Source organism: Planococcus citri, chromosome 2, assembly GCF_950023065.1.
Source record: "Planococcus citri chromosome 2, ihPlaCitr1.1, whole genome shotgun sequence".
Lineage (NCBI taxonomy): Eukaryota > Metazoa > Arthropoda > Insecta > Hemiptera > Pseudococcidae > Planococcus > Planococcus citri.
Genome location: NC_088678.1, coordinates 10253005 through 10264780, shown reverse-complemented (window position 1 = coordinate 10264780; position 11776 = coordinate 10253005). Strand labels below are relative to the sequence as shown.

Genomic DNA, 11776 nt, shown 5'->3' with positions numbered 1-11776 from the left:
TGTAGAGATACTGACGCGTACGCGACGAATAAAACACAATCAGATTAGGATTCACGATTTAACGAATTTTAAGGCGACATAATTAATTATTTTTTAAGGAATTAATTGACTATACAACAAAAACACATTTTCACAAGACCGAAGCTAGGCATAATGGTTCCTCAGAATCCGAACGAGCTAAAAATAATTGGTGTACGCATTCTAATTAGGTATGTATACAAATTTGAAAAAAATTACTTACTAAAAAAAAAATAATAATTTGTTTGAAATTCAAGTTTGGGAAATATAATTGTTTATTTATAGATAATTTAAAAAATAAGATGTTTCATTTAATGATTTTATTAGGTATTAATTTATATAATTTGATGAATTCAATATTTCAATTTGAATTACATGCAATTGTTTTTAAAAAAATACTGTATTTATCCATTGAAATTAATTATTTTGTCATTATTACTTATTATTATTATTTTGAAAACAATGAAGCAAATAAGGATTTGGATTTGAAAATCATGAAATTATTATTTTGAAAGGAAATTACTATTTCAATTGGGATTTTGATTGCCTTAATCTACTTCAACTCTGGGGTGTCCAATCCACAAACAAATTTTGGACTAGAGGAGAAAACATTAAAAGAGCGCCAAAAATGTACCTCATAGATAAAATCCAAAGTGTCAGTTTTTGGCAAATTTTCAAAATTTTCGGCTTTTGTATTTTTTATTGAAAATCAAACTTCAGCAAAAACCTTATGACAATTTTCCAGAACTGGGGAATTCAAAAATCTGTTATGGTTTCCAGAACGACTCGAAACTATCATCAGTCTATTCAGAAGAATAAAAGCAAAATCCAAACCCAAATTTAGCTCTCTCCCACTTGACTTTTAAAACTGAAAAATTCCCTGAAAATCGCAAAATGAAATTCAGCTTCTGAAATTTGATAAGGTTGAGTGCTGGTGTATTTTTGGATGGTTCTTTGATTTTTTTTTAGATTGTTTCAAGTATATTTTCTTAATTAGTCAAAAATATTGCCACTGTTAGTTTTTCTTGAATCAAAAATGCAATTGAAGCAAGAATGAGAGGAATGGTGTCCAAATAGAATCAATTAATTTTAATTACTTACTTTCTACCTATAAAATTAAAATAATTTTTTGACTAAATTAATTCTGTTAGGCTACTATTTTTTTATTTAATAAAATAATAGTCGATATACCAATTTATAGGTACCTATAACATTAAGTAATTTGTCAAATTAAAATAATTTTTTTATTTTGTAAGCAAATGGAAATCATTTGATGGAGAGATGAAATAATTTTATGGATAGAATATAAAAGTGAACAGTATATGTATTATATAGGTACTTAAATAGAATATAACCTTTTGAGAAAATGTGATAAGATAAAAATGTCAATTATCGTCCAAATAGGAGAGAATCGCTAACTACCTATTTTTGTGTAGATGACAAAAGAAGATAACACATTAGGCTATGCGATATACTGAAATTGTTGACAGTTGACACAGTTCATCGTTTCTTTTTATCGAGTACTTTTCCCAATAGTTGGACCTACGACCTACCTTCTCATTTATTCAATAAAGTAATTAAATGCTGAAGTCGTTTGCATCTCAGAATTCGTCGATGATTAACGAAGATCGGTTGTCTTTCTATCCAAGCTGCGAGTATGAAATCGAGTATTTTCCTTCCAGTCATCTTGGCTTTGGTCTTGATTGAGGTAAGTTCATAGTTTCACACTCGATAATTATTAACAAAATATCATTATAACATCGTATTCACCTACTTCTTGTATTTTCGAATATCGAACACTAATTATATGTTTCCTACTTTGTGAATCAAAAACACCACCAAATTTCTTGCTGTGATAGACCAAGTCAACGTTTTTTCAAAAGTAACCCATTTTGGTAGTCACTTTGCCATTTCAATTTCATATAGGCGAGTAACAGAAATCGTTCAAAAAAAATGTCAAGGCTTCAAAAAACAAATCCCCATTTCAAAATTACCCTAAATTATACGTTTGGAGTTCTGACAAATAATCGTTTATCAAAATTGGATCATCGTAAACACATCGTTTCATTTTTTCTCTTGAAATTTTTCAAAATATCTCAAATTTGGCTCCCTTAATTGTTCAATATTATTATTGAGAAAGTTTTTCTTTTCAAATACGTCGGTACTAAATTGAAATTTGAACTGTCTGTTAACACAGATCGTGTTGGTGGAAGCCAAAACTCGCATAGTGATAAAAGCAGAATCCCCAGAGGATGTCAACATAACCTACTCTGGATCTTACAGCCGAACTATTAACGACGCAGAAGCCGAACAATGGGGAATCTGGCCCGAAGAAAAATGCAAAAAAGTAATCGAAGAATACGCCGGAAAAGCTCCAAATTACTGCAACCTACACGAACCCACCAAGCAAAAACTCTATCCAACCAACAACATGCCAGAAGTCACAACTGTCTACGAAATAATAAAAATCTCCTCAGTCAAGACAACCGAAAAAGAAGTAATTTTGGCCAAAAAACATCACGAAAACAACTCCAAGAATCCGTTCACCATCAAGTACTCTTTGCAAAAATCAGTAACTGATTCTATTTCGCATAGCAGTTTCAGTCGTAGTAATTATTCGTTAGGAGGATCGGCAGAATTCACAATACTTGGAAATTCCATTGGTTTCAAGGCTCAGTACGAACACTCTTGGGGTAAGGCGGAACAGAAATCGAATTCTAAATCAATCGGTGTCGGTACTGAAACAACCATAGTTGTTTCACCTTTTTCAAATTCCACTGTGACATTTAAAACTCTTCTTGTGTCGACAACATTCGAGATAATTTTCGCTAATCGATTGGAAGGATATATAGCAGCGTATTATAAACCGAAATTCGAGTACCATGACTTTTGGCCTTTCAAGACCAAGGATTTGAAACAAACTAAGGATAGAAAGATTTTTAAGGAAATGATAACTGTTAATTTCCATCAAGAAGGGGTTACTGTAGTTGACGAGCATCAGATAGATGAACAAGAGGAGTATTATGAGGAGCCGGTGGTAGATGATCTTCAAGATGATGGTAATCCTGCAGAAGAACTTAGTCCTGATGAAGAAGACTCGATCAGAACGAAAAGATACGATGATATTGATTCTGAAAATATTTCGCATGAAGAATTGTAAATTGCATTATTTATAGTCGTCTGTTCAAATTATTACATTACCTGTTTGCTACCTTCTTATTTTCTTGTGTTCATGTAAATTTATGGCGAATGAAGTTTCTCGAGAAAGACGTCAATATTTGGATTTTATTTTTTCGAACGAAAGCTCAAAATTGACAAAATTTATTCTCAAAAATAGAACATTCGAATAGATAAAATCAGCTCGTGTTTTCAATGAGACTTTTCTTTCAAATGGTACGTACCTAGTTTGGATAGGTAAGTATTTTGAGAAACACTGATCTTCAAATTTCTTCACCTAGGTAGAATGGAACCGAATTGAATTTTTTTCAGGATTTAGTAAGTACATAAATTATTGATGTTTCCTAGAACTGATAATGCATCAAGTTCAATTTATAAGTTCCTAGTCTTATTCACGTGAGCCATCTACATGAAGTTTAAAGGCCATCATCGATATTCCTGCAATCAAGTAAGGTAATAGGTAAGTACCTACACAAATACACTTGGATGACAAAAAATTAATATTCAACATTGAAAATATTCATCTGCTACCAACTGAATTAATTAGTTTAAATGCATTCAATCTTTCAAACCGCATTTATCAAAACCCTCTTTGGTTCCACAGAAAACAGCTCATCATAGCACGTGCGTTCGAATTTTGTGATTACAATTTTAAACATTTTCCATAGGAAATTAACTGATTGCTGCAAAGGAAACGGATGAGCAAATAATGGGTATTTACATATACACGTAATTTGTGATATAATTTCAAACGTTTTAATCATAATTAAAATGATTATACTGTAAAGGAAACGGATGAGCAAATAAGCTTATCGGAAAAGAATGCATGCAAATTGTTAAGATTAATACTAATAGAGTAACGTTTCAATATCAAAAAACGCTATCAAACTTTGGAAAATTTGTCGCGAAAACGGAAGCACACATAATCGCACTAGATCATGAAATAGAATATAAATGCGGATCTGTTTTAATCACTTTCATATTTGTTCGTCGCGTGGTCATTTTAGTACCTATTTTGCCAAAGTTGACGTGTTAAAGAAATTGTAGTCGTACTTGAGAATTTTCTAATGAAGAACCTCGTATGCAGGATGTTTGGTAAGTACATATCTAGCACTTGTACAAGAAAAGTAGGTAGGTTATGGACAAATTAGATACTTACATTTCAAATCGATACAATATATTTTAGATTGTTGGTTTTTCGTCGAAAAATTTTTATTCGGTTCTGTTTTCGTATTTCCAACAAAGTCAACCACCCTAGGTACTTATAATGCTTGGAAATGACGTCACAAAAAGTCACGTCTTTTTCAAAAATAATTGTAGAAAACTGAATTTTGTTATATATGCCATGCCCTTTTTAGCCTCCCCTTCCCCAATTCAAAATGGTTTTCGAACCATCTTGAGCAGTTCTAGAGCATACAGCAGATTTTTTCAATTTAGTTTACGCAAAATTTCAACCATTTTATGGGGTGGGGGGGTTCTCCAATCCGCATTAGGAGTTGGAGGTATTTTATTTTGTAGGTACCTACTTAAGGGATAGTGCCAAATCTTGATCGGGATACCAAATCTCGGTCACCTTTTTCATATCGCTGTAACGTCAGACCTAATAGTCTATTGGTGCTGCCCCCATATTATTAACTTGTAGAGCATACCTTGATCTTCAATTTAAATCACCTGGCCGATGAAAAAAGTGTATTGAGTGATTTTTATGACTAAATAGCCTAAGAAAATTAGCCGAAAAAAGGGGGTCATAGGGAAACGCTAGAGGGCAAGCTGAATTTTGGTACACTGGCCTATGTTTGTACCCTAAACACGAATCTTTGGTGTCCCCATCTGTCCCTAGTGAGCTTTCCCCCAATTGTGGATTTTAGCCCCCAAAATGAGATTTTTCGCCTCTACTTCCCAAAATTGTGGTCCTAGCCCAAAAATGGGGGTCTATAAAAGTTGTTCTAAATTAAATTTCCTATCAGATGAGCTATGAATCAACTTCCTTCCCAAGGGGGTGGACCTTCAGTCGATTTAAAGAAAATGCGGGAGTGAAATCTGAATTTTGGTATACTGGTCTATTTTTGTACCCTGAACACGAATGCGTGGAGTCCCCACCAGTCCCAAGTGATTTTTCCCCCAAATGTGGATTTTAGCCCCCCAAATGAGGTTTTTCATCCGTACCTCCCGAAATTGTGGTTTGTGGTCCTAGCCCAAAAATGGGGGGTCTGTAAAAGTTGTTCTAAATTAAATTTCCTGTCAGATGAGCCATAAATCAACTTCGTTCCCCTAAGGGGGGTGGACCTTCAGTCAAATTCAGAAAATTGGCGTTGGCGAATAGGAAAATGCGAGGGGAAAATCTGAATTTTGGTATACTGGCCTATTTTTGTACCCTGAACACGAATGCGTGGAGTCCCCACCAGTCCCAAGTGATTTTTCCCCCAAATGTGGATTTTAGCCCCCCAAATGAGGTTTTTTACCCTTACCTCCCGAAATTGTGGTTTGTGGTCCTGGCCCAAAAATGGGGGGAGGGGGTCTGTAAAAGTTGTTCTAAATTAAATTTCCTGTCAAGATGAGCTATAAATCAACTTCGTCCCCCTAAGGGGGGTGGAACTGGACTCAATCAAATATAGGGGGTTTTTGAATCTAAGCCATGATTTTGGGGGAAAAATCATTTGGGACTGGTAGGGACTCCAGGGATTCGTGTTCAGGGTACAAAAATAGGCCAGTATACCGAAATTCAGATTTTCCCCCCGCATTTTCCTATTTGCCAATTTTTTGAATTTGACTGAAGGTCCATCCCCCTTAGGGGGACAAAGTTGGTTCACAGCTTATCTGATAGGAAATTTAATTTAGAACAACTTTTGAACACCCCCATTTTTGGGCTAGGACCACAATTTCGGGAGGTAGGAATGAAAAATCTCTGAAAAATCTTATTTTGGGGGCTAAGATCCACATTTGGGGGAACAAATCACTTGTGACATGTACGGACTCCACGGATTCGTGTTCAGGGTACAAAAACAGACCAGTATACCAAACTTCAGATTTCACTCCCGCATTTTCCTATTCAACGCAAATTTTCTTGAAATTGACAGAAGGTCCACCCCCCTTGGGGAGGAAGTGGATTCATAGCTCATCTGATAGGAAATTTAATTTAGAACAACTTTTATGAACCCCCATTTTTGTGCTAGGACCACAATTTTGGGAAGTAGAGGCGAAAAATCTCATTTTACGAGCTAAAATCCACAATTGGGGGGAAAGCTCACTAGGGACAGATGGGAACACCAAAGATTCGTGTTTAGAGTATGAAAATAGGCCAGTATACCAAAATTCAGCTTGCCCTCTAGCGTTCCCCTATTCAATGCTAATTTGCCTGGGCTGTAATTGAAAATTGTTGCGGCAAAAACATACTTGAGTAGGTATAGAAAGTACCTACCTAATTATACGATTATTTTGGATACATTACTTAGTTTAATATGATGCTACGAGTAACATATGTGAAAATGAGTAACAATTCTGTACAAAAAATGTCAATTGATTCTGATGAGTAGAATAAACATGTTTTATAATGAAAGAAAATCAACTTTGACCAAAATTTATCAACAAAAATTGTTTTGATTTTTCGAGTCACCAACATTTGGCACTTCACTTTTTTGACCTACATTTCACACCAAATTTTTTTCATTTTGAAATTTGATTTTGAGATGGTTTTGAGCAATATACCGAAAGATTTTTCATTGGTGTCTCAAAAGGCTTGAAAGAATGAAATAAGTTGGTAATTCTTTCTAAAAAGTACAGAAAAATTTGGTGCCAATTAATATTGGTCAATTTTTGCGCATGTTCAAATCTTGGTCAATCGAGATTTGGAATTTTTTTTTCAAAGTTCAATTGCTGATAACTCGATCATATAAATCAAGTTTTTCAGATTGAAGGTTCCGCCTCACATTTTTAGGTCTCATTTATACTGCCTACTTTTCATATGTACATTTCGGAAAAATTAACTGACTCAATATGTTGAGATTAAATCCAGCGTCACAGCTTCATTTTATAAAATTTGTGAGAATTGCAACCAAGTATATGTACATATTAAAAATCTGCTGAAGGCTCTAGAATTGATTAAAACAGTTTAAAACCAGTACAATCGATTTATGGGTCGAAAATAGTATACCTACCTAGTGTACCTATTCTAAAATTCAGATTTCTAGGTTTTGAACTTGCTATTGAAATTGTCACATTTGGACGAAAAAATTGCAATTTCCAGAAATAAATTTCAACCGCAAATTTGATTCATTTTTTTAAAATAAGTACCTACTTACCTAAGGTGTTCAATAAATACGAAATTCTCTCTTCTTATGATTGATATGATTTTGAAGCTAGGGGTTGCATTTTTAGGGTCATTCCACCTCAATTCAACCGAAATCCTCCGATTTCACTAATTTTTTTTTCAGAACGTCTACCCACTCAATTAGTAAGAAACCCACAATCAGTTTGGTCCCAGCCCTCTCATGAGACGGATGGGGGGGGGGCTTCGATTATTTTCACATTGTCTGAATGTACTCAACTTCAGCAGCCTTACCTCCGAAGCTATGATATTTTGATCAAAACTAAATTCATAGTTCGGAAGGGCATTGCATTTTGAACTTTTTAAACATTTTGAAATTTTCAAAAGTTGAAAGTTGAACTTTTAAATTAAAAGTTCGAATTTAAAAATCGCTGAGTAAGAGGGAGCTATACCATTTAAAATTATGAAAAAATTTCCATAGATGCAACTTTTGATGCTTTTTCGAGATATTCAATTTTCGAGATGGGATATTCTAATGATGAGGGAGCTCCCCTCCTTCCCCAAATTTGAGCAAAACTTTCAAAAAAATCTGGAGCATGTGATATATTGAATTGTATGTTTTCGGTGAAGCTATATAAACACAAATATGACGTCAGATTTTTTATTGGACTCTATCCACGGCCCCTAGCACCTCCTCCAGGGGGGGGGGGTAAAAGTCGAAAAAAAAGGATTTTATTTATGTGACACATGAAATAGTATGTTTTCGAAATCGTTCAACACGAATATAACCTTAGTTTTTCCAATTGATCTCACCCATGGCCTTCAGAACCTCCCCAATGGGATCCAAAAAAATTATTTTAGTTGTGTTGGGGGCAGTGGATGGGATTCAATCAAAAATCTGGCGTCATGGATATTCGTGTTCAGCGTCACCAAAACATACAATTCAATATATCACATGCCCCCAATTTTTTTTGAAATTTTTGCCCAAATTAGATCCCATATCGAAAACTGAATGTTTCAAAAAAGAATCAAAAGGTACATCCATGGAAATTTGTTCAGAATTTTAAATAGTAGATCCCATTTACAGCGCCATTCAATTTTTAAAAAGTTCAAAATACTTAAAAAGTTTGAAATGCACTACCCTTTCAAACCGTGAAATCAGTTTCTTTGGAGGTATGCATACTGAGAAAGTTGAGTACCTCGAGACATAATGTGAAAATAATTTCAGCCCCCCCCCCTGGGTAGACATCGTAAAAAAAATTGAGCAAAATCGAAAGACATGACTTTCGAAATCGCATTTTTTTGATCGAATTGTCATGGAGTGCCCTTGCATCTAAAAAAGCACTTGAATAAGGTGGCTACATTCGGGCACTTTACCTTATGCCTAAGATTTAAGGTTCTTTAGTGCATTATCGAAATTTTAATCAATCACAGCGTTTTCAGTTTTAAAGATGTATTGGGAGGCTAAAATTTGAAATTGAAAAAAAAATGTTAGTCATCATCAACCAATTTATATATATATGTACTTAGATCATGGAAGACATCTGGGATCAAGAAAATAAGACCATAGGTACTTATTCGTATTCAGAATTATTGATCAATTGTTTTTTGTTCCAGTTGTCAAAATGCAAAAATCAAATATTCTTCACACTGTTCTTTTGACATTGGTTTTGACCGAGGTGAGTGTATTTAAATTTCCAATTTTATTCGATTAAACTTAAGGAATAATATGTAGTTTAGACCATTTATATTATAGTCCAGTACTTGATGAACATTCAACTCTCATTTTCAATTTTAGTTCAACGAATTGGATACCAATTACTAAAATCGAGTAAGAAACGTTTATTTCAAACCAGGAGTGGGCAGAATCACGTAAAAATTAATTCGAATCGCGAATTACGAATCGCCTTTAATTTTCATGATTCGAATCATTATGTTTCCTTTTGAAATTTGGCAAAATCGATAGGAAATTGTCTCAGGTATCAAGATTGAAAAAATCGTTTAAAAATCAAAATCACTCATCAACCATGCAATTTTCGCAACGCTAATTTTTGTACAACCTGTTTAAAGTTTATATTATATACTACTGACAGTAGGTACACAAACATTTTCCAATGCACTCGTATCATACCTACTTACTCAATTTAAAAAATGATAATGCATTTTTCAAATATTCTATTGCAATGGATACTGCTTGTGATTTCAGATGATCTCGGTAGAAGGTAAAATTCTGATCGGAATACACGTGAATTCTACAACCAATATGACAGTATCATCCTCCGGTACATCTGAAAATATCATCAGTGATGCAGAGGCAGAAAATTGGGGAATTTGGCCTGAAGAAAAATGTAAAGCAGTAGTCAAACCATTCGCTAAAAAAACTCCAGATCATTGTTACTTACACGAACCTACAGAGCAACAAATATACCTGAAAAACTACAAAACACAAGTCACAAGTGTATACGAAGTTGTGAACATTTCTGATGTCAAAGTGGAAACAAAAGAAGTGATTTTGGCCACGAAACAACACGAAAATCATTCCAATAGTTCATTCACCGTCAAGTATTCTTTGCAAAAAACAGTATTGGCTTCAATTTCACACAGTACTTATAGCAGTAGTAACGTCACAGTAGGAGGATCAGCAGAATTCGAGATATTTGGAGCAGGGATTGGTTTCAACGCCGAGTACAAACATGTTTGGGGAAAGGCGGAGGAAAAATTGAATAACAATTCGACTTCAGTGGGCACTGAAACAACCATCACTGTTTTGCCTCACACGAGATCCACTGTCACATTTAAAACTCGTTTGGGATCGATGATATTCGATATGACTGTGAGGAATAATTTGGAAGGATTTATAGGTACGTTTCAGAAAAACTATTTGGGAAAAGACGCGTACAATATGTACGATGTGAGAGACTTCCCAGAGACCAAACGCGCGGTGAATATCACAGAAAAAATAACAGTGAATATTTATCAAGATAGTTATATTGAAGTTGACGAACAACCCATATAACCAAACAAAGCGATTTGCAAGATGATGTTTTGCAAAATAAGTGAGAGTTCTGATAAGCATTGAGCAATATTTCATCAGGATATAAATAAATATTCATTATACTTAGGTATAGTTGATTTGCTTGAAGTGTTATCAGTTACTTACAATAAATCTTGCTTGATTACTGCTTGTTTTTTTTTTGTTTTTGATAATATAGCTAGGTAATGTAGTTTAAACAAAGCTCGATAATTTTATATGTAAGAGGAACGAAAAAAATATTTTATGAAAAATTATTGAAGTGGAATTTTGACATCTTTACAACAATGGCGGGAACAGCTGATCAGGTGTACTTTCACGACTGACTACTTGTGTGCCCAAAAACGAAATATTCACCGACCTGTAAATGAGCCAAGAGGTACCCTAGCTGTTTAATTACATGGGCCAATGTATATTTGCAATGAAATAAACTCGCCAAAAAAATACTTAGATATGTAGTTATTTTTTTAAGCATTCCTTTCTAATAATATTAATTTTTTATGGGGTTTCCTACTTCATAAAAAAAACTGCTGAATAATATTACGTCCAACCTGAAAAGTTTGCGCGAAATACTGACGTGAGTAGGTAAAGTGAGCTACAAATCCATAAAGATAGAAAAATGAACTGCACTGTCAAAAACCGAGACATGTAACGCCACCTTTAATGTAAAGAGTGAACGAATCCACACGAAAAGTAGAACTTGGAAAGCTAAAGAAAGAAAGAAAGAAAGAAACTCGTATAATTATTGACCAGAACATTGTACTTCGATTACGAAAAAAATAGACTCTATTGCATTCCTAATTTAAGATAACTATATCGTTGGAAGGTAGTTTATGCAACCATGAACAGGAATAATAGCTGATGCAGTGACGGAAAATTATTTCGATATAATTCCACATCACTTGATCTGCTCACGCTGCAAGTAGGTATGTATTTCAAAATCAACGAAGTTCACCTACTCGTAGATTATAAAAGATAGCACCACATGCGTTATTTTAGTTGAAAAATTTCTATTTGTGGAATCTACGAATCAGAAAACAGTGATGGAAAACTGAAACTTATTAAAAATGATTCAAACTCAAACTCAAAATTGAAAAAAGCAAAACTTTTATTATTACTTATTATCATTTTTTCTGTACATCTTGCGGTTCAGCAGTCAACGTTTGTTGATTTTTGGTACTTCATTTATTTTAATGACTTTTCAAAACATTACAAATTTGGATGGGAAAAAGAGTGGAATTGAAATTGAAAATGGAAACAATTGAAACTGATAGTAAAAAAATGAA

At 34.0% G+C, this 11776-nt stretch overlaps 2 protein-coding genes across 2 annotated transcripts; both read left to right on the top strand.

The window, feature by feature from the left end:
- Positions 1-586: 586 nt before the first annotated feature.
- LOC135834578 (uncharacterized) lies at positions 587-3256 on the top strand. The gene is made up of 2 exons (XM_065348495.1): positions 587-1726; positions 2216-3256. The coding sequence occupies exons 1-2, from the start codon at positions 1676-1678 to the stop codon at positions 3176-3178; spliced, it is 1014 nt and encodes a 337-aa protein (XP_065204567.1). The 5' UTR covers positions 587-1675; the 3' UTR covers positions 3179-3256.
- A 901-nt stretch (positions 3257-4157) lies between these two features.
- LOC135834576 (uncharacterized) lies at positions 4158-10638 on the top strand. The gene is made up of 3 exons (XM_065348494.1): positions 4158-4290; positions 9077-9138; positions 9666-10638. The coding sequence occupies exons 1-3, from the start codon at positions 4263-4265 to the stop codon at positions 10473-10475; spliced, it is 900 nt and encodes a 299-aa protein (XP_065204566.1). The 5' UTR covers positions 4158-4262; the 3' UTR covers positions 10476-10638.
- The last annotated feature ends 1138 nt before the right edge of the window (positions 10639-11776 follow it).

Excerpts from the sequence above, each read along its gene's own strand:
- LOC135834576 (XM_065348494.1), top strand. The coding sequence starts at position 4,263 with ATGAAGAACCTCGTATGCAGGATGTTTG. Across the intron at positions 4,291-9,076 it reads CCTCGTATGCAGGATGTTTG|TTGTCAAAATGCAAAAATCA; the intron begins GTAAGTACATAT and ends TTTTTGTTCCAG. Across the intron at positions 9,139-9,665 it reads TGACATTGGTTTTGACCGAG|ATGATCTCGGTAGAAGGTAA; the intron begins GTGAGTGTATTT and ends TTGTGATTTCAG.
- LOC135834578 (XM_065348495.1), top strand. The coding sequence starts at position 1,676 with ATGAAATCGAGTATTTTCCTTCCAGTCATCTTGGCTTTGGTCTTGATT. Across the intron at positions 1,727-2,215 it reads TGGCTTTGGTCTTGATTGAG|ATCGTGTTGGTGGAAGCCAA; the intron begins GTAAGTTCATAG and ends CTGTTAACACAG.